The 27,706-nt window shown below is 43.2% G+C and overlaps 8 protein-coding genes across 8 annotated transcripts; 4 read left to right on the top strand and 4 right to left on the bottom strand.

The window, feature by feature from the left end:
• Positions 1 to 28: 28 nt before the first annotated feature.
• LOC135943045 (uncharacterized) lies at positions 29 to 2,781 on the bottom strand. The gene is made up of 7 exons (XM_065489434.1): positions 2,589 to 2,781; positions 2,319 to 2,494; positions 2,124 to 2,267; positions 1,954 to 2,070; positions 1,773 to 1,900; positions 578 to 898; positions 29 to 521 (listed from the first exon to the last, which is right to left on the bottom strand). Exons 2-7 carry the CDS (start codon positions 2,460 to 2,462, stop codon positions 287 to 289), a joined length of 1,089 nt encoding a protein of 362 aa, XP_065345506.1. The 5' UTR covers positions 2,463 to 2,494; positions 2,589 to 2,781; the 3' UTR covers positions 29 to 286.
• Positions 2,782 to 3,000: 219 nt separating this feature from the next.
• ENGase (Endo-beta-N-acetylglucosaminidase) lies at positions 3,001 to 6,533 on the top strand. Its single transcript, XM_065489430.1, has 10 exons — positions 3,001 to 3,122; positions 3,438 to 3,724; positions 3,865 to 4,013; positions 4,469 to 4,775; positions 4,831 to 4,996; positions 5,276 to 5,488; positions 5,546 to 5,784; positions 5,832 to 5,975; positions 6,035 to 6,106; positions 6,285 to 6,533. The coding sequence occupies exons 2-10, from the start codon at positions 3,453 to 3,455 to the stop codon at positions 6,397 to 6,399; spliced, it is 1,677 nt and encodes a 558-aa protein (XP_065345502.1). The 5' UTR covers positions 3,001 to 3,122; positions 3,438 to 3,452; the 3' UTR covers positions 6,400 to 6,533.
• A 9-nt stretch (positions 6,534 to 6,542) lies between these two features.
• LOC135943039 (thioredoxin domain-containing protein 11) lies at positions 6,543 to 11,560 on the bottom strand. The gene is made up of 14 exons (XM_065489428.1): positions 11,420 to 11,560; positions 11,029 to 11,280; positions 10,764 to 10,974; positions 10,476 to 10,709; positions 9,895 to 10,101; positions 9,654 to 9,845; positions 9,489 to 9,576; positions 9,225 to 9,418; positions 8,774 to 8,995; positions 8,550 to 8,714; positions 8,290 to 8,493; positions 8,045 to 8,238; positions 7,793 to 7,992; positions 6,543 to 6,989 (listed from the first exon to the last, which is right to left on the bottom strand). The coding sequence occupies exons 2-14, from the start codon at positions 11,190 to 11,192 to the stop codon at positions 6,841 to 6,843; spliced, it is 2,424 nt and encodes an 807-aa protein (XP_065345500.1). The 5' UTR covers positions 11,193 to 11,280; positions 11,420 to 11,560; the 3' UTR covers positions 6,543 to 6,840.
• Positions 11,561 to 11,924: 364 nt separating this feature from the next.
• LOC135943048 (26S proteasome non-ATPase regulatory subunit 9) lies at positions 11,925 to 12,996 on the top strand. The gene is made up of 5 exons (XM_065489438.1): positions 11,925 to 11,948; positions 12,048 to 12,219; positions 12,276 to 12,378; positions 12,431 to 12,615; positions 12,677 to 12,996. The coding sequence occupies exons 2-5, from the start codon at positions 12,094 to 12,096 to the stop codon at positions 12,902 to 12,904; spliced, it is 642 nt and encodes a 213-aa protein (XP_065345510.1). The 5' UTR covers positions 11,925 to 11,948; positions 12,048 to 12,093; the 3' UTR covers positions 12,905 to 12,996.
• Dpm3 (Dolichyl-phosphate mannosyltransferase subunit 3) lies at positions 12,995 to 13,562 on the bottom strand. The gene is made up of 3 exons (XM_065489440.1): positions 13,287 to 13,562; positions 13,156 to 13,233; positions 12,995 to 13,105 (listed from the first exon to the last, which is right to left on the bottom strand). The coding sequence occupies exons 1-3, from the start codon at positions 13,446 to 13,448 to the stop codon at positions 13,055 to 13,057; spliced, it is 291 nt and encodes a 96-aa protein (XP_065345512.1). The 5' UTR covers positions 13,449 to 13,562; the 3' UTR covers positions 12,995 to 13,054.
• Positions 13,563 to 13,644: 82 nt separating this feature from the next.
• twisted (Protein O-mannosyl-transferase 2) lies at positions 13,645 to 18,577 on the top strand. The gene is made up of 17 exons (XM_065489429.1): positions 13,645 to 13,792; positions 13,849 to 13,937; positions 13,992 to 14,072; positions 14,129 to 14,213; positions 14,270 to 14,374; positions 14,426 to 14,534; positions 14,587 to 14,695; positions 14,816 to 14,972; positions 15,026 to 15,135; positions 15,193 to 15,275; positions 15,897 to 16,216; positions 16,622 to 16,773; positions 16,827 to 16,915; positions 16,971 to 17,119; positions 17,529 to 17,814; positions 18,146 to 18,257; positions 18,351 to 18,577. Exons 2-17 carry the CDS (start codon positions 13,885 to 13,887, stop codon positions 18,454 to 18,456), a joined length of 2,106 nt encoding a protein of 701 aa, XP_065345501.1. The 5' UTR covers positions 13,645 to 13,792; positions 13,849 to 13,884; the 3' UTR covers positions 18,457 to 18,577.
• Positions 18,578 to 18,795: 218 nt separating this feature from the next.
• LOC135943047 (uncharacterized) lies at positions 18,796 to 20,450 on the top strand. Its single transcript, XM_065489437.1, has 4 exons — positions 18,796 to 18,966; positions 19,028 to 19,216; positions 19,533 to 19,940; positions 20,327 to 20,450. The coding sequence occupies exons 1-4, from the start codon at positions 18,808 to 18,810 to the stop codon at positions 20,387 to 20,389; spliced, it is 819 nt and encodes a 272-aa protein (XP_065345509.1). The 5' UTR covers positions 18,796 to 18,807; the 3' UTR covers positions 20,390 to 20,450.
• Positions 20,420 to 21,998, bottom strand: mdlc (RING finger protein mdlc). The gene is made up of 7 exons (XM_065489436.1): positions 21,775 to 21,998; positions 21,630 to 21,721; positions 21,343 to 21,567; positions 21,186 to 21,290; positions 21,018 to 21,129; positions 20,726 to 20,915; positions 20,420 to 20,675 (listed from the first exon to the last, which is right to left on the bottom strand). The coding sequence occupies exons 1-7, from the start codon at positions 21,884 to 21,886 to the stop codon at positions 20,477 to 20,479; spliced, it is 1,035 nt and encodes a 344-aa protein (XP_065345508.1). The 5' UTR covers positions 21,887 to 21,998; the 3' UTR covers positions 20,420 to 20,476.
• Between the last annotated feature and the right edge of the window lie 5,708 nt (positions 21,999 to 27,706).

The raw sequence follows: 27,706 nt of genomic DNA, 5'->3' as shown, positions 1-27,706 counted from the left end.
AATATAGCGAAAAATACCAATAAAAACATTTCTCACTGTAAATAAATCACGTTTTTATTTGCAGAAAACGCTCATCAACACACTCAACTCATTCACACACAAAGTCCGTCTTCCGAGAGTAATGGAAAACAGAACGTGAACACTTATCCGCACTCTCCAATATTTAACAGAATCACAATAAATGAAATTCAGGGGCAAAATCAGTACCGCGCGCGTAATAACAAGCGCATTTCGTCAAGAGAGAGATAGATATAGGGTGGGAGAAACGAACGCTGCCAATGTGAGTCTATGAGTTTTGGTCTGGAGGAGTGATGTTTCGGTTGGACACCAGCCCCGTCAGGTTGGCGCTCGTCTCCGAGCTGCCCTCCTCAGCGCTCTTTGCCTGCCGGAAAAACGACTCCTTGCCAGGGAACAGGTACTTGGAGTCGTCGAAGTTGAACGCCAGGGCCAGCGCCAGGTTCAACGCAGAATTGTCGTACCGGTGGCAGCCCGAGTATCGGTACTGCGGCTTTTTGTCGAATCTAAATACGCAAATATATTTAGGTAATTGATAACAAATTAGGTCACGAGAGTTCACCTGCAGCCGGAGGACTGGGAGCCGACGGGGGCGAGGCACTCGGCGGTCAGCGCGCACTGCACCCACGGCAGAAGCAGCTTTTCCTGCACCAGCTTGGTGTTTTGAACGAGCAGCCGCGAAGAGAGCACCATCGGCACGAAGAGGAAGTTGTCCGGCGTCGTGCGGAAGAAGTCGAACATCTTGGGGTGCGTCAGGGTGGAGGCGGCGTAGCGCGTCGGCCAGCTCACCACGCCGCCGCCCCGCTCGGCCGCCGCCTGCAGCACCTCCAGCCGACCGTTCGTCAGACGCTGGTCGCTGTCCATGTACAAAATCACACCGGCCCTAAAACCAGGCACAAATTGATATAGCATTTTTAATGGGCTGTTTTTTTTGTCATCTTAGCCATAAAAAATTAACAAATACGGCCCCTCGAAAGAACCCTGAGCTAGGCATTAGATGGAGCAAGACTTATGAAAATTTTATCAAAATCACTGTAAAAGTTTAATTTTTAATAGTCAAAATTTTCAGATTTACAATAATTTCCGGCTTCCAGTCGCCCTATCTCGCGATTTAGGGAACAAAATTCGACACCCCACACGTTTAGACGACGTAAAATTTAACTAGAATCATTAACTAGATCCAATCAAAATCCTAATTTTTACCTTTGAAAAATTGTGATTTTTTTCAATTTCCATAAGGATTACATATGGGAAATGGAATATTCGATTTTTTTCCGTACAGAGGCCCATAACGGGTTTCCACCGACTACATCGCACGCGCAGATCTTCCACAGAGCTGGAAACCGATTTTCAGATTTTTCGCGCCCATAGAAAAATTAAAATTATTTTTCTATCAGCTTCACCGGCGAAAATGATTATATTTTTATTTAAATTTGGCCATTCGTCTGATCGTCAACTATGACCCCTCATTGGACAGGTCTCGGACGGGGCTTTGATCTAAAGTACCACAACGACCTTTTTCAGGGTACCCCGCGACCTGAGAGGCAGGTTTTTAATGCTTTTCAGTAATTTTGAGCACACTCGGTGACGATTTTTTAACCTTCCTGTCAACGACCTTTTTAAGGTCATGCTACCTGAGATCCAGCTCAGGACGGCATTTGACTGGTTATATTATGAGTATTTTGGGTCATTTCGCCTCCTCGATGGACACCAAGCCGAAAATATTTCTGCGTCGTGGTAGACTCGAATTGTCCTACCTGATGACCGCATCCGCAATGACAAGCGGTCTGTAGGCGTGCAGTTTGTTGTCATCAACGTGCGAGGGAAACTGGCTCAAGTCGAACATGACAACCACGCACCGGGAATGGTTACAATGCCGCAAAACCTGCAAAAAATCAATTTGTAAGAACAGAGTCTTTCAATGAAAACAAAAAACACATTTTCAAGCTCAGCCTGTCCAAGCCCCAAATTGTACACCATGACGGTGTGGTTTGGCGCAAAGTGCTGGGCGTTCCGCACGAATCCAATCGCGTTAAACTCCTCGTCATACGTCACCTGAACAAAAATCAATAAACCTACGTAAAAATCAGGTTAATTTGATTCTTTACGGCTGTGACAATCACGGGCAGGCTGGAGTTTGTCCACGCATCTGCGGGGTAGTACTTGACAGGCGGAGGCCTTTTCAGGCCGATCAGGTTCAAGTACTTGAGATCCACCTCCAGCGTCTTCTCCTCGCCATCGATTAAATTTTCCTGCAAAACAAAGCCATTGGTAAAAAAATTTAAAACCAAAATCCAGGTTACTTTGAAAGATTTCAAGTTGTTCAGCTGCTTGTGCGTCTGGGACACGATATTCTCTATGGTCGGCCGCTGACTGCCGAACAAACACAAATAAACACTGGTGCAGATGATGCAGACCAAGAAGACCACGAAGTTCTTGGTCCTCATTCTCCAGATGTGACGCTTTAGACGAGAGAATTCTGCAACCAAAATCATTTTTTACTTCCGACTGATGCAGGAAAACCACAAAGATTCTGAAAAATTTGTGATAGGAATTTTTTTCAGTTTCCTTACCGGCTTATTTATCATGCGTCTGCGCTGCAGCTAGTAAACTCAAGGGAGATCTCTGACAAAAGCATTCGTTCATTCTTTTCGCAAAGAAAAACGCTGCAAACGACTAAAATATTGCCACAAAGAACAAACACAGGAGAAGATGAGACAAAAATTCTACAATTAATTTTACTCCCAAAACACGTTCGGAAAGGCACACCCACAAAGCCAGTCGTACCAACCATGCAGAGTTTAAGAAAATTCTTTGAGAATAGTTCAGTAGTACATATTAAATGATTTAAATAATATATTTATTAAAAACTATAATTTAATTAGGTCGTTTATCAAACTGACATCATTTAGCCAATCAAATCTGGTTTTTGATTAAATATTCTCACATAGATAGGTGGCAACAATATGAACTCAGCCCCGCCCACATTTTGTCCCATCCTGCCATCACCTGATTTTTGTTTATTATTCTAACTTCTATATACTAAAGCTCTGGACAGCATGAAATCCACGGCAAAAACAAGCTGAAATTTTATCTATTAGATCAAGGTAATTTAATTTCTTGCGTTGCCATTTGTAAATATGTATGTACAGAATTGGCGCAACTCTGTCTTGTGTACGTCATGACGATTATCTGCGACTTTGATCATGATGATAACACTTTATTTTATTCCACACATTCCTACTCCGTGATTCTTTCCTGGTTGCCCGGGATAGTCACTAAAAAGAGTAAATCACACTTTTTACGGTTATGCTCGTGTGATTTTAAACTATAATTATGTATTATAAATGTTTTTTCCTGGCCGTTCTCGTAAAAACACTTTCAATTTTAGGTATGATATGTAATTTTCCCCTCGTCTGCAGGATTTCTGGACAGTGATGGACATGTACGAGGAACTGTGCAAGTCTCCGTGCAAGGGTGACTGCACCGAGTGCGTGCCCCTGCTGAGCGTGCAGGAGGTGCTCGATTGGCGGCCGGACGAGCGGCCGTGGCCGCTGCGGCCGCTGTCGCCGAGGACTGCGTGCAGCAGCGTCGGCACGTCGCACCTCTGCCACCAGACGCAGTGGCGGCCGACCAAGCTGCTCGACAGGCGCACCGTGCCCAGAACGCTCGTCTGCCACGACATGAAGGGCGGATACCTCGACGACAGGTGTGCTGAAAGCTGAAAACGCTAAAAACTACAGAATTAGAAATTGATTTAATTTTCATTATCATTTCTTAAAAATCCAAGGATTGTGCATTTTATATTTTTAGCTCTCCAGGAATTTCACAAACAAATTTTCCTGACAGGTTTGTGTATGGAAGTGATAAGCATGCTGACTACCGGTTCTTCCACTGGGCTGGCGTGGACATTTTTGTCTACTTCAGCCACAAGTTCGTGACGATTGCGCCTCCAGTTTGGGTCAACGCGGCGCACCTCCACGGTGTCTTAATCCTAGGTATTTTTTCTTTATTGGATTTGGCTCAAAAAACAAATATTTGCCCTTAAACTGATTAAAATTTCATATATTTTTATCGGAAATAATGGAACTAATTGCTCTTAAAGGAAGCAGATATTTGTAAAAATATTATTTGTTTTTGTGAAGCTTCAAATTCTGGAATTTTTGAAATCGGCTTCCGCGTTAGGAGTCTAAAGCCAAAAATAAGAGGGCGGCCATATTACACTATGACGCCATCACCGCTCAGTTGATCTTTTTGTCCAGCGCTTGATGGCTAACGTGGGGGCCAATTCAAAAATTTCCAACGACATTTTGATTGTTAGCCCTTACAGATAAATACGCCCAAATTTTAGTTCTTGAATGTACCATGTGTCCTTTAATATCAATTTAAATCAAAATGATTTTTGGCAATGAATTTAAATCTAAAATAAGAAGGTGATTATTTTTGTCTGCAGGTACGGTGATAACCGAGTGGGACTCTGGAAAGAAACTGTTGGAAGAGGTGCTTCACGGCTTGAAAGAGCGGCGGTCGCAGTTCGTAAACCAGCTGGTGAGCATGTGCAAGCACTACGGCATGGACGGCTGGCTGATAAACGTGGAGAACACGGTGGAGCCGAAAGACGTGGCCGTGCTCAAAGAGCTGCTTCAGGAGCTGACGGAGGCGATGCACCGCGAGATCAGCCACTCGCAGGTGATCTGGTACGACAGCGTGACCAGGGACGGCGGCCTCAAGTGGCAGAACGAGCTCAACGCCGAGAACAAGTAGCAGAGCACTTAGAACTTAAAGAAATTGACAGTTTAACCGGCGGTGTGCAAGGCTGTTCTTTGACGTCTGCGACGGCATCTTCCTCAACTACGTGTGGAAGGAGGACGGACTGGCCAGGAGCGTCCGGCAGGCCGAGGTCAGGGCCCTCGACGTCTACGTCGGGGTTGATGTCTTCGGACGCAACTGCTACGGCGGCGGCGGATTTAACACCAGTGCCGTAAGGGAAAATTCAATTATTGAAATGTAATTATAAATTTTTGGATCAGTTCTTCAGTTATTTTTCTCTTAAACCGACGAATGTTGGCTTAATTTGCCAACAAATATTAGTCATAAATTTATTTGATAAAAATCGTTTTATGACTTTATAAAAGTCACTAAATTTAATTTACTAAAGTTTTTAGCATTTTTTGGATCGCTCAAAGATCAAGTATATTTTATTAATTTAAAAAAATTAATTTAAAAATGACACAACTGAAATTTAGTTATTCGAATACAGGCGGTTGAGAAGGCGAGAGCCCAGGGCCTGTCAGTGGCCTTATTCGCGCAGGGCTGGGTGCACGAGTGCTGGGCGCTGGAGAACTTCACGCCGCTCGAATACACTTTCTGGCGCAAACTGTGGCCGCTGCTGCACGTCCACGGACCGTCCGGCCTGCCCTTTGACACGTCCTTCTGCCAGGGATACGGCGAGAGAAAGTACAAACGCGGAAAGGTAGCAATTCAAAATAATGTTATTGAATAAACGGGTTCAGTTGTGATTTAATTTGAGGTGGAAAGCCAGCAGCCGTGGCACAACCTGAGCCTGCAGATGCCGCAGCCGTGTTTGCCGATTTGCGTGGAGGACGCGTCGCAACTGCCGAAGGGCGACGCCGTGAGCAAGGAGAAGGTGACCACCAAGTTCAGCGGCTGCGTGCAGCACTGGCCCAAGGACGCCTACCACGGCGGCGGCTGTCTCCGCCTCCAGCGCCCGACCAACATCGAGGTCTTCGGCCAACGCATCTACCACAAGTAATGTTAATTCTAATTTCGATGGCAATGAATTAATCTGTGTCTAGGTTGTTCTTCTGCTCGTTCCACGTGGGTGAGCAGGACGAGCTGAGCATTTCTTACGCCATCAAAAGTAGTCAAGAGGGAAAAGAGGCGCCCAAGGATCTCGCTCTCGGCTTGCTCTTCCTCGATGCTGCCGGAGGAGGTTATCGGTATGTTTATTTAAATTTGAGTCGTTCTTTGGCAATTTTTTTTTTATATAAATTTGCAGAGACGAGTATTTCGGCTCTGAAACTAAAGGAATGAATGAGTTGTTGGATGAGAAAACCGGCTGGAAACTGAGGCAAGTCAAAAATTGTTATTTTTTTTCTGCTAAGATTGGAAAAAGAACCAAATTTTGTAATCCCTTAAAGAGTAAAATTCGTCATTTTCATCTTTGAGACGAATCATTTGAGCCAGAAAAATTAATTTTGGACCTCAAGAGTAAAAATACAAACTAATTATTCTCATCAAACTCAAAGGAATTATGTGGTGCCGGCAAGGGGACGAAGATACAAAATCACCGAAATTTGCGTCGCTTTGGACCCCAACGCGACGGACGTGCTGCTTGGCTGGCTGTCCATCTCCTTAAATTGAGAATCTATAAACAACATTACGTGCATCAAAGAGCCTAGCTCCTTCTCCTTGCCGTAACTCAAGTGCAATTTAATTACCTCGTTTGTTGACATTAAAAATGCATTTACAATAAACTTTGTTTTGATGAAACAAAACCCGTTAAATGCACTGATTGTGAGGAAACATCAACTTTATTAAAACATTTGAAAACGATTAAAATGAACAATAATGCACAACGTACAAAAATGTATCAGGCTCGTGGCCGTGAGAAATGCGTTTACAAAAATATGTAGGTACCTAGCACTACTCCGCGCGCAGAATAAAAATATTTACATATCACAAGGAGTGCCATAGCAAGCGTACACAGTGCCGCAGTTCTTCCTTCGAAGCCGCCCGCTGCGCTGCGCTGCGGCCGAGACCAGAGTATTGTCCAACGAGTATTTTTGTCTTCTTCGTCCTGTCTCACGCCCGCAAATTGGTCGAGAGGCGGTAGTACCTGTTCAGGCTGGCGGTCGCCTCCGCCTCCAGCCGCGCGTCACTCAGCGCCAGGTGCAGCAGCCGCAGGTACTGCGACCGCTGCTTCAATCGCCGCCTCGACAATATCGAAGACCCTGAAAAGTAAAATCGAGATTGTTCAAAAGACGAAAAATCACAATAAATATTAAAAAAATATGGCGCTGATTTTGGGGGCGGGCGGAGGCGGCAATGGGGTCTAAAAGACGCAAAATTTGCCGGGGAGTATTTTTGGTTTTTTAATCTAAGACCCATACAAGCCAAGTAATGAGTTTTTAAGTCGATTTGTGACATTTCAATTATATGTTTTCGGGCCCAGGTGGGGCCCTTTGGGCCGGACGGCGCCGATCTGGGTGCCACTCGATGCCCCTTGGTGGGGCGCGTCCGACAATGTACGGTTTTCCATAATAGGACCACTTTAAAATTTTCTCAGATTTAAAAAAAAAATCCAAATTTACAAGTTTTATTTTTATTTAAATTCGGCCGTTGGTCTGATCGTCCACCATGAACCCTCATTGGACAGGTCTTTGACCTGCGTTACCCTTACGGCCTTTTTTCAGGGTACCCCAGGCCAGAGTTCCGCTCAAAGGCAAGTTTTAAATGCTTTTTCAGTAATTTCGAGCCCACTTGGCTAGGATCGACGAGGATTTTTCATCCTTGCCTTCAACTGACCTTCCTCGGGTCGCGCGACCTGACATTAGGCCCCAGACTGTTTTATTTGCGGTCTGGAGGTCTGAAGGGCCCAAGGAATTCTACAATTTATCCAAACTTTCGCCTTATTTTGGGAGTTGAATTTAATTTGTCAATTATTTCGCAAGAAATAGTTAAAATTTGCTAGACCTAATTAATTGCTACTATTTCTTATTAAAATGTTTGGTGAAATAGTCAGATGATTCCTTACTGTTCAACTTTGAAAGTCTGTATTGCGAGTTGAGGCCGTGGAGGGCGGTGAGGGTGTGGAGCCTGGCCTGCCTCTTATTGCCGTGCAGACTGAGCAGCGATTGGAGGCGCGACTCAGGCCGCAGGTTGGCCAGCACAAAGTGCGTCAGGGTCTGCACGCTGACCACCTTTGTTTTTGGAAAAATGCGGCTCTCAGATTTCCTGAAAATGACCAATTCGGTAAAAAATAAATTTCTAGGGTGATTTTCTGTACCTCTGGGCTGGGAAGAAGAGGATGGCAGGGTAGGATTCCATAGTGTAGTGCCACGGCAGGTCGTTGTTCTCGCCGTCGACGCGCACAAAGCGCAGGTTGCACGTCTTCCTGAACAACCTGGCGATCGTGAGGAAGGTGAGGCTGGCGCTGCCGCACATGCCGCACAACGGCGAGTGGAACAACACAACCACGTCCTAAACAAACTCGTTAAATTTATTTAAGAAAGCAAAATTGAATTTGCTGACCTCGGAGTCGTTCAAAACTGTCGGCAAGAAGTTGCTGGAATTGAGTTCGCGCACGCAGAACGAGCCTGAAGGACAGGCACGCTGGTACTCTTCCCTGTGGAAGGTTCGAATGGACCTGGGCAGGGTGTTCGACGTGTGGTTGACCAGGAAGGAGGACAGCGTCGCTTTCAAAATCGGGCCGCTCAACACGTTGATTGTCTCGGCCTTTAAATAAATAAAATTCAATTCTCTGTATCAAATTTATGGAAAATTGGACTCACGGCTGCGTTGAAAATGACGACGGCTGTTCGATCAGGCGTGCGAGAGGTGTCGACGCCGAGGTATTTAGCGAACGCTTCAAACTCGAGCGAATCCACTGCGAGGAGTGACAGCGACCTGTTGTTGCTGCAAGACAGCCCTCGCAGCTGCCCGAAATCGAATCCCTCCTAACCACAAAAAAATCATAAATTTCCTTCAATTCTTAAATTAATTTGAAATTGCTAACGTTGGGGGAAGCCTTCTTAGGAAAGACGGGCACGTGGAGTCGTCTGCCGAGCAGCAGCCGCTTGCACTCAAGCTGCTTGTGCGTGCTGCGCAGAGCCAGCACCTTTGGGTCGATCGTGATGGACGTGCTGTTCACGTTTGGAACGACCAGCCGCTCCTCTGCCAGAGGCACCAGGCAGTTCTCTGCCTTCCAAAGCTCGCTTCGCAGTCTCTGCTGTGCATCCTGGTCAGAAATGTCTTTATTTGTATCCATGTCAACCTTACATAGCGAAAACAAATAAGTTCAAGTTTTAAAGCTGATTTGTAAGATTTTTGTTATTATATTTGAGGCGATCTAGCTGGTTTTTCGGAAATGAAATTGTTAATTAAATCAAAATAGCTGTAGCCATCCGCGTCTCATTTGGAGTCAAACAAAAGCACACGAGTTGATCTACAAAAAAATAAATGATTACCTCGCAACTGGTGTCCCACTTGAGCTTTTCAGCCTTCTCCCTGAGCAGCCTGGTGCTAATGGTGAAGTTGATGGCCGCCGGCAGGGTGACGGTGGCGCAAGTGGGCGCGCTGGTGGTGCGCGGGCAGTAGTTGTCGCCCTTGGCGATTGGCGTGAAGCACAGCTTCTCTTCGTTTCGATGCTCCGTCTTGCTCGCTGCAAAACATCACACGTGAGACCATTAGGAGCATTCGACACTTGGTCTCAAGAGGAAAAGAAAGCCTACTTGCTCGTCGAGTGGCCAAGTGTTGCGCCAGAGAGGAGACCAGACTGTTGTTGTTGCAATTGTAGTACTCCAGTCCGATCTCGCGCAACTGCAGAGCAAAAAAATAAATAAAATCCTATCGAAACTGTGACTTTCTTCCCGAGGAACTGGCAAAAAGAGACCTACCAGGTCAAAGTAGGGGGAAGTGGCGAAAAAGGGGTTTCTCGGGGTGAACATGACGAGGGCGGGTCCCTCCTCGACGTACGGCGCCAGCGACATGGACTTGCTGCCCGGCAGGGTCACCCACACGGCCACCTGGTGGATGTTGCTGAAGACCCACTTGACCAGCCTGTCACTCTGCCAGTCGCCTTCGTAGTCCTGACGCAAATTTTAACAAATAACTACAACAAAAGTAGCAAGTCCTTACGATTGTTTCGTTCCAAAGATGCAATTTGGCACTCGGCAGGGCTACGTCCTCGTCAAAGCCCAGCGTCAAGCAAGTTTTTCGGCTGGTGGCCACCGCGAAGCTCACCTCCTGCAGAGGGTCCCTCTCCAGGGCTCTCAGGGCCGACGTGTATGCCGCCAGGTAGCCAGACTTGCTGCTTGATATGTCCACGCAGCTCACCATCACCGCCTGTTAAAATTACCACAGCGAAAATATAAAAATCTGCCATTGATAAATTCAAAATGTTACAAATTAATAGTAGTTTTTGTTTGATTTAGCCTTAAAAATTAGGCTTTTAAAACTCATTGGAAGGGAATTTTCCGCATCCAGCAAGCCACAAAATCTCAGAAACCGTTCAAAATTAAAAAAAAAATATTGACAAGCTTTGAAAAATTAAAAAATAAAATGAACTAAAAACTACCCAGTATTTTTTGAATTACTTGAAAGAATCTTATTTGTGTGTTTTTAAATTAAACGTTCTGGGCAATCTAAACAATCCGATATCCAGAGTTTTAGTTAATTTATCAGGTTGGAAAAGTTTACAAATCCAAATAATCGCTCACGTCGTGTTTGGTAATCAACGCGAGCACATCCTGCTGATTGTGAACCCTGATGAGCGGCCTGAGGACGACTTTGAGGAACCTGGCCATGTGGTAGGCCTTCTTGACGCCGCGATACTGGATGCCCTTGCTGCGCAGCGACGGATACGCGATCAGCACCGGAAAGTGATGCACCTTGTTGAAGTGGCGTCTGCACTCGCCTGAAGGGTGCCAGCAGTTGACGGCCACAAAGTGCACCTGTTTCAGGTTAAATCAGACCCTAATTTATATTTTTCCTGCCGGAAATTCTACCTCGTGGCTGTAGTAAGCGGCCAGCAGTTCGAACTCGGCCCGAACGACCTGGCTCTCCGCGTCCCAGGGCGCGTAGTACATGACAAACGTCAGGTCCGACTCGGAGATCTTCTCGAACGCCGGGCTCAGGTCGCCGGTGTAGAAGTCGACGATGTGCGCGTTCTGCTTGAAAAACGGCACTGCCGCGTTCGTGTGGGACACCAGCGGCGGCCTGCAGACGCAATTACATAATTAAATATTCCATTCGATTAACTTAATTACTCACGCATTGTGGATGGCGGCATACGACGTGACGGCGATGGTCAGGAAGAAGCAGACTTCTCTCACGTAGAAAAACATGTTAGCGTATGTCGCGTAGGTGTCTGTGCCACGTTTCTCCTTTTCAGCAGTGTCAGCATGATCCGGAGCGTCGTCGACAGTCGAAGACATAACCGAGCCAACATACAGAACGCGCCGGAGTTGTCGTTGCTCCTTGGAAGTTTGTTGTTTTCAGCCAGCCACCTCGAACGCCTGCCCGCTGCAAGGAAGAAAAAATGATAAGACCTTTGCCAAACACCAGCGCACACGACTGCTGTGTTTTATTTTCGACGTGCGAGCAGCGAGCGTGTTAACGTGAGGATTAAATCCTGCGAAGTGTGGCGCTTGAGCGAACGTACTTGACGCTTATAATCAAATTAAGTCAACATTATTCCGTCAAATAATGTATACGTTTCGAAAACGAGGCAAGGGAGGCGGACGTCGCGGCGATCAATCGAACAAAAACACATGATCGAGCCAGCAGCCAGCCCCCAGATGCACACAGGGGTTTGGCAAGGGAGAAGAGTTTTGCTTGCAATACTTAGAGGTTTTTGTGATCTTTTGATTCAAATGGATGTTTAACTTTCTTTACTGTTAAAAATGTGTTTCAATTACTCGAAAAAATTATGGAAAATTGAAAAAAATTTTAAGTGCTTGGCTTGAAAACCTCAACTCCTGAAAAAAATATACAAAAAATTTTGTTGCAAAACAATAGCGAGTACGAAAAGGAGAGGATATCATGTCAAGTGAAACCCGCCAAAATTAAAAATACCATATAATTTGTAGTTAGTTTGATTTTGGCGGGTGTTCAAAACACTTTTTTTTATTCCTTATCGCATCATCTTTTCTTTGAAAGTTTTGGACTAGTGAAATAAATAACACGCAGTGGTAAACATTTTCAAAAATATAATTAAGTAGGAAACGCTATGTGATTAGATTCAAATTTTCTTTAGATGCCGAATCAGCCATTAATTTCGAATTTTGCAGGCGCGAAACACCAGTTTTTCTAATAAAGACACCCTCAAACTTCAGCATGGACATGGAGGTTTGTGTCGATGATGATTCTGCACATTTGACCAGGAACGCCGTTTTGGAATTAATTAAGCAAAAGGACGAAATCGAAGCAAATATTAGACAGTTAACTTCAGTTCTCGAACAGGTTCTTGCTTCAATTCAAGTAAAAATTGACTGAATTAATTCAGGATTATTTTTTAGAACAAAAACGTCGGCATGCATGGAGATTTGATCGACAACCAAGGATTCCCCAGGAGCGACATCGACGTTTACCAAGTTCGACATGCCAGACACAGAATAATTTGTATGTTAATTAAAATTTATTAATATCATAAAGCTAATTTATGGATTTTCAGGCTTGCAAAACGACCACAAGGCTCTCATGCAGCAAATTGAAAGCGGTCTGCATGATGTACATGCTGAAATTCGCAAAACCAACATCGAACGCTTCACGGTTGCTGGAGAAAACAACTTTGAGGCCACAGGAGAGCCATTCGTGCGGGTCAACCTGGTGGTTCCCAACTCTCCAGCCGAACATGCTGTAAGAAATGAATGGCGCCTTTTTAAGAACTAATATAAACTGATTTTTAATTAAATTTTAGGGTCTGCAGCTGGAAGATTTGATCGTGGAGTTCGGGACAGTCAACTGGCGCAACTTCAAAGACCTGCAGGACGTCAACAAGGTGGTGCAGGCGTCTGTGAACATGCCAATCCACGTCAAGGTCAGGCGACAGGGCACCTACGTCAGCCTCAGGTTGACGCCCAAGACGTGGAGCGGCAGAGGCCTTCTTGGGTGCAACATCATACCAGTGGAAAATGTTGAACGATAAATAAATTATTCAAGATGGAATGTGCGAGGACTGACGTGACAATTTTTTTCTAATTGTAAATTGATGTCTGAATAAAATTTCAGATTAAAATACGTTTGGAATTTTAATTTAATACACAAATTTACATTATAATGGAAGAAGTGTTGATTATCAGTCGACGAGTTTGTTCTTTTTGAGGAATTCCTTGGCCTCTGCAACATCCTATGATATAAAAATTCAAAATTCATGGAATCAGTTAAAATTTAGTTTACTTTTTGCAAATCCTTTGAAGCTTCCGTGCAATCATTAAAAGTAAAGGTTTTGTACAGAACTGTGCCGGCTGCGTACACCTGTAAACCATCTCATTCGGTTTTGAAGATTTGAAAATTTCTTTACTACCCACCCCAAGTGCAATCAATGCTAGCAAAGGCAGCAGAAGGAGAAACTGCACGAACGCCGACTCCTGCTCAAAAAAGCTCTTGTCCTTGAGGAAGGTGGCGGCGACCGAGAGCCAGAGGACGCCAGCCGGCACCAACACTTGCAGCCACTGCATCAGCATCGTCATCCTGAGATCGTGATTTATCCGGCGAAAAGGCTAAAATCAGTAAAAACGGTAAAAACGAGGTTCTTTGTTTGCCGACTTTGCCCAGCGCTTGACACATACACACTTTTTGAATTATCCGCGGCTCTCGACCAATCACAGCACTGGAATCGGTGGCGCGGCACGCCTCTTTCCCAGCGACGTAAACAAAGCTGGAGACTTGGAGAGGAGAGGAGAAGAGCGAGATGCGGAGAACGCGGAGAACAACCTGAAGCTGAAACTGGAGCCTGTTTTTCAGGTCCCGTTACTGTTATTTCTGTCTGCCTGGAAATGTGGCATCGGACCCTTGTCCTCTCGTAGCGTCGGAGGTTTGGAAAATCGATTATTATCGAAGAATTTGCTACATTTTTTGTTTAATTTTCAGAATAAATGTAATATGCTTTGATTTGAAGAAGGAAAAATGTCTGAATTAAAGGAGAGAACGAAACCGGCTGCCAAAAAGAACTCCAAAGAGTATGTATGGTCAATGTTTTCTAGGATTTTTTGTCAAATTCATTGTTTATTTAGATGGTGGTTCGCGTTTGGCGTAATTGTCGTTGCGACGTTGCTCACAAGACTGTACAAAATTGCGGAGCCTGAGCACGTTTGGTAAATATATCATAAATAATATTTCCCCAAATTTTTTTAACAATTTAAATTTTTAGCTGGGATGAAACGCATTTCGGGAAAATGGGCAGTTGGTACATAAAGAGGACCTTCTTCTTCGACGTCCATCCCCCCCTTGGAAAAGTATGTATTCTTCTCTCTATAATTTTAGTTCGTGTTTAATTTTGATGATTATTCAGATGTTAATAGGTTTATCCGGCTACCTGACTGGCTACGATGGGCAATTTCCCTTTGAAAAGCCTGGAGACGTTTACGAAAATGTAAACTACCTGGGAATGCGACTGGTCGGTTCAAAGATTAGGGTTTAGCCAGATTCCTGACGGTTTATATTTCAGTTCTGCACCTTGCTAGGAGCAGCGACCGTACCTTTTGCCTTCGTGACCGTGTGGGAACTGACCGAGTCCCTGGAAGCCTCATTTCTGGCCTCCACTCTCTTTCTGCTTGGTAATTTGGACAAGAGATTCGCTCGGATTTTGCTGATTTGGTGTATTTGCAGATGTTGGACTGATTACGCTCAACCAGTATATTTTATTGGACCCGATTTTGCTCTTTTTCGTCATGGGATCCGTGCTTGGAATGGCCAAAGTTGGATCTCAGACCTACAAGTAAAATTATTTTTTATTAATTTTTTACTCTTGTGGATGAAAATTCCTACTAAATTCATTTTTCTGTGCAATTTACCAGTTTGCTTGCAATTTTTTTAAATTATTTTTTGCCTTTTGTAGAGCATTTTCTGCGCAGTGGTATTTTTGGCTCGTCTGGACCGGCGTGATGCTGGCTGGTTCGATCAGTGTGAAATTCGTGGGGCTGTTTGTGGTGTTGCTTGTTGGTCTGCACACTGCATCTCAGCTGTGGAACATTCTCGGCGACACCAGTCAACCAGTAAAAAAGCTTTTACTTAATCCTTACTCTTTTATAAATATTTTTCTCCTCAGCTGACTCATGTTTTGAAGCACTTTGTGGCCAGAGCTTTGTGCCTGATTCTCCTGCCAATTCTGCTTTATGTCTGCTTCTTCTATGTCCACCTCAAAGTGTTGAATCACACGTAAGCAGACCGAAAATAATAATTATCATTGACTTGTAGTTTTTGAATTTCTTTTAGTGGAAATGGAGACGGGTTTTACAGCTCGGCTTTCCAGTCGCAGCTCATTGGAAATTCCCTGCATAATGCCAGCATGCCCAGAGGTAACAAATTAAATTTCTCTAAAATTTCTCTAGTGTTTGAAGCCACCAATAGATGGTGCTAGTGGTTTCTTTCGATTTTTAAGGCACTTTCGTTGCGATTTAAAACTCAAATCGTGCTGCTGTGCATTCTGCTCTTAGAATAATTTCTTTAGACGTGCTCAAAACCAAAATCAATCCAGCCATTCGCCGCATAAGCGTCGGAAAATATTTTTTAGATTTAAAAAGTCATTTTCTTGATTTTATGGGGATTTGCATAGCCAATTTTGGTTTTCAGCACGTCAAAAGAAAGCATATTAAGTAAAAAATGCAAAGTGACAGGACTGAGTCTGAAATCGCAGCGGAAATGCCTTTAAATCCAAATTATACGGTGGCGTTATCTTCCGGTGGCTTCGAACACTAAAGGGTGAGTTTTATCTTGGCCATATCTCGAGTTCTCGAGTCAGAATTTTCAAAGCGGCACACTTTTCGACTCGTATTGACCTCCCCTAATGATCTGCCGGGTTTTAGATGACCATATTTCCACCCTAATGATGTTATTCCTTCAAATTTAAATTTTTAATAGTTTTAAATGCAAACAAATGGTGGTTCTGATTTTTTAAATTATGTTGAAATAAATTACAGAGGTTTCTTACGGAGCTGTGGTGTCGCTGAAGAACCACCGGACGGGAGGCGGCTACCTGCACTCCCACTGGCACCTCTACCCTGAAGGGGTGGGTGCTCACCAGCAGCAGATCACGGCTTACACGCACAAGGACGAAAACAACAAGTGGGCCATAAAATCAATTGCTGAAATCGAGCCGGAAGACAAAGACGAGGTTCAAATTCTGCGGCATGGGCAGTACGTCCGTCTTGAGCACTTGGTCACCAAGAGAAATTTGCACTCGCACAAAGAGCCAGCGCCAATGACGAGGAAACACTTGCAAGTCACTGGATATGGAGAGGTACGGCGATATTTTGTTATGACTTTTGGCCTTTTACTTCGGCCATACCAGCATTTTGACTCAAAATGTCAGAGAAGAATGTTATATTCTGTGTTTTTTGGGCATCAAATGAGGATAAATTTTTGCTTGAATTCTCATGAATTTTTATAATTTTCTTAAACCTTATATAATTGGAAAAAAACATGAATGGTGTTCAGAAAAAAACGAATTTGTATAAATAATTTTTTTCCAGACAGATGGAGATATAAATCAAGATTTTAAAATAATTGTTCAATTTTTTTGTCTACATTTTGGTTATTAAATTTGCTTTTGGGTGATATTAAATTTTATAGATATGGATTATTATTGTCAATATAGATTTTTTCGGAATGTGCAAAATAAAGTTGTGAATTTTTTTACGTTTAGAATGGAACTGGCGATGCAAATGACGTTTGGGTGGTGCACATAGACGGCGGAGTGAAAAACCAGCCCGTGCTGACAGTCACCAGCAAGTTCCGACTGATTCATCACCTGCAGAAGTGCGTGTTGACCACCTCAGGAAAGCAGCTGCCAAAATGGTAATCACAAAAGCCAAAAAAGTCTTAGCAATTCTTCATTATTCGCATTTCAGGGGTTTTGAACAGCAGGAGGTGTCGTGCAACCCCAACTTCAGGGACAAGAACGCTCTGTGGAATGTCGAAGACAACTTTTCGCCCAAATGTAATAGAATTAATGCGTTTCGAAACCGTGCAATGACAAATGGATTTATTTGCAGTGCCAAACGTGACCGTGCAAGTGTACGCGCCGAGCTTTTGGGAACGGTTTCTAGAGTCGCACGCCGTCATGTTGCAGGGCAACGCCGGTCTCAAGCCCAAGGAGGGCGAGGTCACCTCCAAACCCTGGCAGTGGCCTATTAATTACAAGGTTTGCACAAAAAGAGTTAATTTTTTAACACTAACTGCAAGAGAATCTGAAAAAATTATTGGAGTTCTATTTTTGCTGGTTTTTAAATTTTTTTAGAATGGTGTCTTGGTGGTCCACTTTCAAAATTTTGGTCTTTTTTGATAACTCTCATCAATCCTGATCTAATTCATGAAAAAAAGTCATGTTTAAAACTCACAAAGGGTTTTTTTTACAATAATTGGTAATTTTATAGCTTACACCCCAATTTTTAGGTTTAAAAAAATCTGAATCTACCTTTAAACGACTCTCAAGGCAAGCATAATATTTTAAATCAGTATATAAAATAGAATTTCATTTCATTTTTCAAGGAAATCCACTTTCAACCCAAAAAGCATGATTTTTTGTAATAATTTCATAATTTTTATTTCAGGGTCAGTTCTTCTCCGGCAACCAGTATCGGATCTACCTGCTGGGCAACCCTGTGGTCTGGTGGTCCAACCTGGGCTTCCTGGCCCTCTTCTGCAGCGTTTACTTCTTCCAGCTGCTACGGCACCAGCGTTCGCCGGAAGTGCGAAGCCACGAGCACAAAAAACTGGCGGCCGGCGTGTGGCTGCTCGTTGGCTGGGCGCTCCACTACTTTCCATTCTGGATCATGGGCCGCGTCCTCTACTTCCACCACTATTTCCCAGCACTCATGTTCAATTCCATGCTCTCAGGTACATAATTGAAAGAAAATTAAAATTTTCATGTATTTATTTCTGCAGATTCTTCGAAAAATCCGAATTTTTCTATGATTTCCGCTGGCCATATCTCGGGTCCAGGGCAAAAATTCGAATAAATGGCTCTTCAAGCTACGTGAAGTTTATCTGGGATAATTTTAAGACCAAATACGAGACAAGCCTATCACAATCCTAATTTTTAACGTCGAAAACGTGATTTTTACATTTTCTCGTTATGGATCACATGAGAAATCGAAAATCTTAGGCACTTGTTGAGTTTGTCATTTTTCTCAAGTTTAATTAAATTTTGTAATTTTTATTTTCACAGGGGTAATTATCAGCTACATCCTAGAAGTTGTGAAAGAGCTGCTGGCTGAAAAGGTGGCTTTTGTGTTCCGGCACTGCTTGCTTGGTTTATTTGCCTCGTCTCTGGCATACAGGTAATTTTACTTGAAAATTCCGATTCTATTTTTTATGTTTGAACAAATCTTTCTATGAAACTTAACACGGTCGTGGAATGAATCTGTTTCCAGCTTTTATCTGTTTGCTCCTCTGGCGTACGGGATGACTGGAGCTTCTGGAAACGACCCCAACAGCACGATGCAGTCTGTCCGCTGGCTGGAATCTTGGGAGTTCTGATCTTTATATTTGCATAAAAATCGCTCATTCCTTTGTCAAAATATTTTTCTTAAAGTATCATTTTACTCATATATCATCGTTAACTTAAAATAAATTTAAAGATTTAATTACAAATTTAAAATGAAATTTATTTAATAGCTTATCCAAATTTAATTAATTTAATTTCTCCGTCTCGATAAAAACTCCTTACATCGAGTACAAAACAATCTGTTTGTTTACCTAACCGCAATCAGAGTATTGAATGGAAAGTGAGACTGGTGCGCGCGCGTGTGTGTGTGTGTGTGTGAACATCTGCTGGCTGATTGAGAGATTTGATACCCAGGTGTATCAAGTCTAAGGGGTGTTTGCAAAATGAATCGCCACCCGACACCCCGGCCTTGCCCCACATTGCGTTTCGTAATAATTAGTTTGCACTTGTCGGGTGAAAGTGCAAGGTATAAAAGCGTGCATCCCTGCCCGACAGGCATTCAGTCGCTCGTCTCACATCTCAACACAATGGCAACCAGAGTTGTGCGTTTTCCGCATTTTTTAAATTGTCGAAAAAATATTGTTTGATTTATTTCTGATTCAGATGTTTGCGTTTTTGGGCCTGCTGGCCGTGGCACAGTGCTTGCCCGCCGCCACCACGGTCAACATCAACCAACCTGAATACCAAGTCTCCCTCAACTACTACAACGACGTCGACGACGCCGCGGAGGTCACCACCACTGCCGACGCCCTCGTTGCCGAAACTGCTGCAAAGGTTGTGTCTTCAAACAAGGTAGAAATCGATTTAAAATTAAATTAACTGTTTTTCTTTTGTAATTACTATAGTTTAATTGTGGAAAATTATTTTAAGAATTTTTGCTTTCTCGAAAAATGAACCGAAAAAATTTGTATAAATTCTAAAAATGGTCCGATTTTGGAAAACCGAACATGGGCGGACGCTTATCACCAAGGGGCATCGATTGGTGCTCGAATCAGTACCGTCGGGCCCAAAGGGCCCCGCCTGGGCCCCGAAACCAAAATTTATAAGTGTCACAAATCGTGTTTTTAGGATTTTGTAATCGGCTCCTGTTTAAAAATCTTTATTTCAGGTCGAAGAACCAGTGGCAGCGGCCGAGAACGAGGTGGTGTCGACCGAGGCGCCGGCCAGCGGCGCCGCCGAGCAGAGCGATCACGAGCTGAAGCAGCAAGTGACCGAGTTGGCGAACGGCGCCGTGCGCTACGCCTACCAGGGCCAGACGCAGCACGACGAGCAGTCGAGCAGCCGCGTCAGCCACAGCCTGGTGCGCAACGGCCCCCCTGCCCCTCCCGCCCCCGAGAAGCCGTACCACGAGATCAACCTGCTGCCGGCCACGCAGCAGGGCCAGGTGCTCGCCTACCACGCTGGCGTCGCCGCCACCAACGCCATTTCCTACCAGCACCAGCACCTGCCCCCGCTGCCACCCCTCAACCCTGCCCACGCTCGCCTCTACCGCGAGCAGATCTTCACCGTTAATGTGGTCAGTATTTGAAATTTGGGGTTGATCCGTCTGAAGAGATGAAAATGGCGAAAAAACCGTGACCGCGCGAAATATGAACTCTTTTGCAACTTAAATGAGTTTTATATTTCAAGTTTTTCTCATGAATGTGGCAAAAGGAATTTGCAAGAATAGAAGCAAGAGTTCCATTAATATTTCTTGGACAGGTATAAAAACACAGGAAATCAATAAATTGTAGGAAACTCTCAATTTTACACACTATTCAGAGTCACTACTTCTTTTACAATTAAAAATGGTCACGACGACCTGACATTAAATCATTTGGGTGAATTTAACAGCGCTCAACTTTAGTCCAATTTAACCAACAAATTGTTCTTGCCGCTCAAAAATAACTTTTGTGTTTTCAGGCTGCTCCGAGGTATGGTTACGGCTACACTGTGAGAGGAATCGAGCGTCCGAGCCAAGAATAACTGATGTTATGTTGAATGAGAGCTAATAAATCGCTTCTATATTTTTGTTTAATGTTAAAAATCGATTTGCACTTTAATTCACCAACCCTAATCAGAATCAGAATCAAGTGGAGAGTCCGAGTTGGTGGCCTTTTGCGTTTTAGTCTCTTCGGCGGCGTTCGACATGCGCTCGATGATATCCTTTGCCGGCTTAAATACACCATTGGTCTGCGCATTACACACGGCGCACTTTGACGTTTTCTTGTAATTCTCTAACGCACATTTCTCGCAGAAATAGTGTTTGCACCTGGTGAGTCAAATTAATTTTTAAAAATAAAGCCTCAGGTGCTAACTTACTTAGACATGACTGGATTCTTAAACGAATCCCTGCAAATCCAGCACTTGAAAGGCAAGTCTTCGTTATCGGAGTGGATTTCGTACTTGGAAGGATCATCGTCGTCAGCGCCGTAGCTTCCGTCGGCTGCTTCGCGCTCCAACTGCCAGCCGAATTTGTAGTCCGAACGGTCGTGCAGGAATTTGCAACTGTCTGCAATTAAAGATTTTCCCCATTGAAAGCAAAATAACACCGAAAATCTTAAGACGGTCCTCTCGGACTGCTGCTATCTTGAAAATAGGGATTTTATCTAACCTCCGAAGCCGCAGTAGCCGGTCTCTTTATAGTCCTTGCAAATATCGGGCTGGTAATCCCATCGGACGGTCGCACGCAAATTAGTGGGCGCTCGGATGGGACCTTTTCTCACCTAAAATCAAAAATTTAATTCTAGGGTCTGATAAATATTAAATTTATAGAATATACAGAGCCACTGGCCGCATTTCCTTGAGCAGTGTCCTTTTTCTCATAGTATTGAGCATAATTTGCCATTCCTCTGTAGACTTTATCGTCTTCCTTTCCCTTCAGCTCCTGCAAATCGAAATATTCATCCCAGAGTCGGTTGGAATTTGGATTAACAGACTTTGTTGACGGCCAAGGAACGTTCGTAGATGGCTTGGGCGTCTCGAGAGAAATCTGTTTCTGTTTCCAGCGTCGCAGTGGCACCTTGGTCTTTTGGGCCGTCGTTCAAAGCCGCCCCTCGAGACTTGTAGGAAACGCCCACTTTGTTTTCTGCTTCTTCCTCCTCGCTAGAACTGCTGCTAGAGTCACATTTCGCCCTTTTAGCTGGTTGTTTGGCACTATTCGACTGGAACAATTATTCAGCAATGATTTAGGCACAGAATTTTGGCGGTTATTTAAAAAACGAACCGATTGGATCAAAGGATTTCCAAGCCGACGCTTCTTCTCTTTTCTGACGACCTGAGACTCATCACCACTATCACTGTCTCCACTTAAATTTCCTGAAAAATTCATGTTAACACGCAGGGCAAATTAAAGGAGTCATTTTTTAAACCTTTTTCGTCATCACTATCGTGCCGCTTGCGTGCTACAGCTTTGCGAGTGAATTTTTTGAAGACACACGGCCCTTTTGACTGCTCAGCAGCTTTTGATTCATCGTCAACCATTGCTTTTCGCAGTGGAACTAATTCTTAACGCAAAATACAAACAGAAACTGTGGATTTTGCAAAGAAACCGCCGACAAGTTAGCTTAGTTAGTGGCGGGCAGAAAAGAGATGATTTTGTTTTGATTAAAGGTTTATCCAATTTCCAGTAGGTGGCGACGCGGTCGTAAGAACGAGTGTGTGTGTGTTATGTATGTTATCTGTGATTGGTCACATTCCGATACACAGCAGCATTAGTACCGGTTATAACTAAATATCCTTCGGCACTGAAATATTAAATATTTCATAATTTTAGATTGGTTTTTTTAAATATCATTTCACATGAATTTTTTTTTTGAAAACTATATTTTCTTGGGAATAACCAATTAATATTTCCATTACACAGAAAATACCGGTTTTTTATTAGTCATGATAGCCCAAAAAAGATGCTGGATAGCGGCAGCACGGCGGCAGTAAGGAGAGTAACCTTTACTCTCCTTAGGCGGCAGCAGCTAGTTAGAGCAGAGACTTTAACGCGTGCAGATCGACCAGTGCAGAGCGTAAACGACGTAGCTCCCTGCTGAGATATAAGTGATTAGTATTTAGAACTTCTGCACTTTCACAACTATGGTAAGTAATTTCCCAGAAGCTTTTTCATTATTACCATTATTACTTTTACTTACTTATTATGCTTATTATTACTTTACCAGCCCGTTGGCTCGCATTGTTAAGGCACCCTCAGGAGCGTGAAAGTAATAGGAGGTATTCGAGCAGTTCGGAGATCTAAACCCTTAACAAAAATTTTGAATCCAAAACTGTAACAAAACATATAACAAAACCTATAACAAAACATGGCAGGAAACGTAAAGCAAAACACTGTGCTTAAATTGCACGGGTTTCACCCTTCAGGCTAGGAACGGCACTTAACATGATAAGCTGGTTGCATAACTTCCTTTGATCAGTACTGCCGGTTGCTTAAACCTTTTTAATTCAAAGCGGGTTGCATACATTTTATATTATTATTCTGTATTTCAGGCCCGGACTGGCACCAAATTTTGTTCCGGGGACTTTTGATTTTCGCGGCCCACCGAGCCACCGCGGCCCACTACCTCCCCCCCCCCCCGAACTTTTATAATTTTCAATTGAAATAAAAGGCAGCTTCCTCGATGGATAGAGAGCAGGGTTGGAAAAGACCGGCATTTAAAAAAACGCGGTGCAGTGGTAAAAAGTTTTTTTCGATTTTTTACCATTTTCTTGCAGACCATATTTAAATCTCAGTTTTCAATAATTTTCTAATTATTTGCTCATGACCTCGACTTCAAAAATTTTCAGAAAACTTTTTGGAGAAATTGAAGCAGCAAATGGCAATTTAAAAGAAAAAAATGCGTACAGTAGAGGAAATTTTGACCACTTCCCACCAAAAATCTTAGATTTTCACAAGGGGAAAATGGAATGAATTCATTTCTTGATTTTTTTGCGCAAGAAAAGGTATCAAAAGCGATCGGCCGCTTCTCGTACTCAGCACTGTGATGACAAAAATCGCCGCTCGCTTCAGTCTCAACTGAGAACGAGTGTTTCGATCTCACAGTGAGTACGAGAAGCGTCCGGCCGCCTCTGATACTCACTGTGACTGTGAGACCCAAAGTTGCATTATTAATTTGAGAACAGCATTTTGATACTCACAGTGAAAAAATTTTCTGTGAGCCGAAACTAGTAGAGCAGGATATTTATGTTCTGTAGAAATGCGGAAAAATATAAAGCTCGCTATTCACCGAGGAAGCTGCCATTCATGTCAACTGATTTTTAATTGTACGGATTATTTAGTTGTGCAGTTTAAATATATATCATCTGAAATGGATGGAGTGACGTCAAATGGATCAATAATCGACCTATTCTGGCCTAATTAGTTTGGAAAACTGGGAAAACTTGACAGTTGAATAAGGTTGCGTTGTTAAAATCTGTGTTGCTCAAAATTCACTCTTATACGAGGTTCAGATTCAGAGCACTAAATATTTTTGTCAGATTGTCAGATTAATATTACCTTTTTTCCCTTTTGAACAAATCAGTTTGACATTAATTTTTTTCTTGATAATTTTTTAAATATTTGACTTCTAAATAAAATTAGAAACGTATACTAGAGCACTCACAACAGCCAGCCTGGCAAAATCTTGGCCAGCCGCTTTGGTTTTAGTTCGCCAGGCACGCCTGCCGCCGGTCAAAAGTTCTAAAATGGAAAAAAAGAAGTTTTAGCTCCCTCGGCCGTTTGTTGGCCTATTTTCATCAAAAAATCTAATTAAAACGCAGCCCAAATAATGCATTCAATAATTTCCGCGCTAGTTTCAAACACGCATAGCGAATTTTTCACTCTCGGAGTGGGAGCAACCGATTCCTAGTACCTGATCAAGCTCTCGGTTTAATTTCTATTCCTGTGTGCAAAAACGAAAAAAATATAAGGAGATGATAGTTTTTCCCGTTTGCTCACTCCCCAACAGAAATATGATAATGAGGAACGGGCCGGACGGCCAAAGCGATGGGCAGGTATGGGTATGCAAAAAACGTAACGAAAATGAAACTTTATTTTTTCGATTTTTTTTAAAAAGATTTTTCCTATGATTTTGAAATTATTTTAGCTAAAACAAGGAACTGAATAATAAGAGCGTGTGTTGCCTCCAGCCCCAGTCCCAACACGGGAAAGCCACTAAAAAAATATGGGCCGCGACAGCCACAAACGCGGGCCGCTCGACAGTCTTGGAAATATTGGGCGGTCCGGGCGGCCCACTTCGGCCGCGGCCCACCGGGGTTTCGCCCGGTGCGCCCGATTACCAGTCCGGGCCTGCTGTATTTATTCTGGGTTAACAGTAATTTTTGTTGCGAGGAGGCTATTTGACCCTCTTCCCTCGCCTGGCATCCCACTGTTAACCCACGCTTTGTTCTTGTAGCGCGAACACATGTGCCAGCTTGAGAAACTAACATCGCTCCCCCGAAATATTAAAAAGAGAGATCGAAGCGACGGACGGCAACACTAACGCATCCTACAGGCCATAATTTCTTTTTTTTATTTTTTTTTTTTGCTCATTTTATCCCTGTCCGAGGACCGGGAAGGGCGCGCACTGCACTAGCACGAATGCTGAAACCCGGGTCCCAATAACACCGCGAACGGATAACATGGGCGCACCAGGCTGCACAGGGACCCAGCCCACTCAAGGGCCACTTGCCTCGGACCATTTCGGACCATCTTACAATTTAAAACTCCTAGACCGACTGGCAATATAGGACGCTACATTACTTTTTTTAAGGGGGTTTAAGTATATCAACTTAGGGTTAGGGGGTAAAAGCACCCCTAAAACTTTCAGCTGGTTAGGGTAGGTCGAGACGAGTCCAACGGTGGGTATAGTTTTTGCAATTCTGATGGTTAGAACCCGAAATTTGAGATTGGCAAAAGTGTCAATATTTAAAAATTTTGTATTTTCTTTTCGCGCGCCGCTATTACTTGAGACTTGACAAAAAAAAATTTAATCACCTCACTGGAAAGCTAGTTTATTTTTCTAAGTAATCATATGCATAACATGTGGGGCTACAGATCAAATTCCGACGTAAATTACGAAAGTAAAATCGCCGGATGATGTTGTCGTGCTGGACGCCCAACACAAATCCTTAAATTCAGGGCTACATTTCTACGTTTTCATGAAAAAAATCCGAGGGGGTCTAATTTCCGATATTTTTAATTGAAAATAAATGCCAATTTTGTAAAATATACGGTGCTCTTGACTGTCGATATTGGCGCCTGGTCAAGGCGCCTCTAAGGTCAGTAACAGGCCAAAGAGTGTAGGCAGATTTTAAGAAATTAATTTAATTTTCTTCCCTTTATGATGGCCAAATGCCATTAATCTAAATTTTAGTTGAAAAGTAAGGAATGCCAGCTTATTTATTTAAATTTTAACCTTAAATAAGCAAAAGGTACGCAACTGAATTCTCATCCAGGATTTAAATCAAATTAATTTCAAGGGTTCGCTGCGGCCATCCGATTCGTAAATCTAATTGACACGAAATTCAAATTTCTGGGTGAAATAAAGAAAATGAAACTAGTGACAATTCAAGAAAATGAAAAAAATACTGCTGCCAGTTTATTACAAAAGACTAAAAATTGTATTGTGACGTGTCATCTTTTGTCTTGGCAAGTATATAAAAAAAGGAAGAGGTTAGTAGGGGTTGACAATCGTGGTGTGTGAACTAGCGCTATCAAAAAAATAATTTTGTACTCATCACTGGAAACAAAGGTCGAGTTCCGATCACAAAATAACTGTAGGCGATGTTCTCCTGTTGCTCAAAAAGTATGGTGGTCGCTGTGGCTGCACGGCGAGGACCGGGTAGATGGTCTTGGTTGGACTCAGGGTGTCGAGGGTCCAAACCCGCCGCCCGTACGACGCCCGGGAAGGCTCCGCAGGCCGTCGATTCAAACAGTACAGAACGGCCCCGCAGGGCACCTGGGGTTACAAGCAATTTGTCAGAAAGCAGCCAAAATTGAATCAAGTGCCCAGAAGTCACTTGGGAAAATAGGAAGCCCAAAAATTAAAACTGTAACTTACGTTGTAGTACAGCTTAGAAATTAAATCGGATCCGACTCAGAATGGAAGTCGCAAGTTGGCCGAATGCACACCATCTACACGATTTGTGCTTCGCCAGTCAAGGTGTTTGGGCTTCTGACAAATTTACCTGCAGGCGAATACATATGCACTCGCCCCCACTTAGTGCCTGCTCAGGAAATAGGCTCGTCTATTTTTAAATAGGCGAAGGTGCACTCTCACAGTAAAAATTCACAATAAATTGGTTCGAGCGGAACTTAAACAATTCAAATTTTGATAGCGCTTGTGTGTAGGGGAGATAGTAGAAGGAATAGAGTCATAAAAAAATTAAAATAAATTATTCTCTTTTCGAATAATTACGTGTCTGATTTAATCTTAAGCCAATGAACTAAACAACGTTATACCTTATTTAAACCAAAGAGCAACAAAATTGCTTTTTATCCTCTACATGGACGTAAAAATTCGTCACCGGGGTCCGGATTGCGATCTTTGTTGGTTCCCGCCGGTCAGAAGTGAATATGGCGTCGAAATATTTGAGGCCAATCAGGAGACAGTCTAGCGGCCAATCAAAAGCGTCAAAAAAGAGGCGTGCCAACCTAATAATTTCATTCCCGCTTATTTTGTTAATTTCCATTTGCCTCATTTGCCATCTAACGGTCGATTCGCCAATTACCGGAATCACCTGAATATATTACCTATATACTCTTCCCCCGATCCGTTTTGTTGCTATAATAATTTGCGCGCGCACTTGAAAACGACACATAACGGGCAGCATTGTTCGTATTAATTACACTACTTTGTGGTAAACAATCAGTACAAAATAACGCTCGATCAATTTCACCAAAATCATTATTTTCACGTACATTAAGATGTTTTATAGTGTTAAAAATTATTTTGTTACATTAAAAAACTTCGTAATGAATTTTCTAGCTGTCAGACTACTCATCAGAGTCGACCTCGTCTTCAGACGATGAGGTCAAATTCCGCATCAACCTGAGTCGGCTCGGCGAAAACAAACAGAGGGATTGTCGCTCTTCTAGTCGGGATGGCCCTTCAAACTGCTCATCTGACGATGAGCCAGGTAAGTCACTCACGCATTTAAAATTACTGTATTATTTCAGGAAATGTGCTTAATAAATAAATCGTTAACAATAGTACACTTTTGGCCTCCTTTTACAAATTTGAACGGCTAATGTTAACAACCAAATTGACATCGTAAATTGTAAATAAATAAAAATTATAGAAATTAATAAAATAATTC

The sequence above is a fragment of the Cloeon dipterum genome, chromosome 4 (assembly GCF_949628265.1).
Source record: "Cloeon dipterum chromosome 4, ieCloDipt1.1, whole genome shotgun sequence".
NCBI classification, from domain to species: Eukaryota; Metazoa; Arthropoda; class Insecta; order Ephemeroptera; family Baetidae; genus Cloeon; species Cloeon dipterum.
This window is presented reverse-complemented; position numbering and strand designations above follow the sequence as displayed.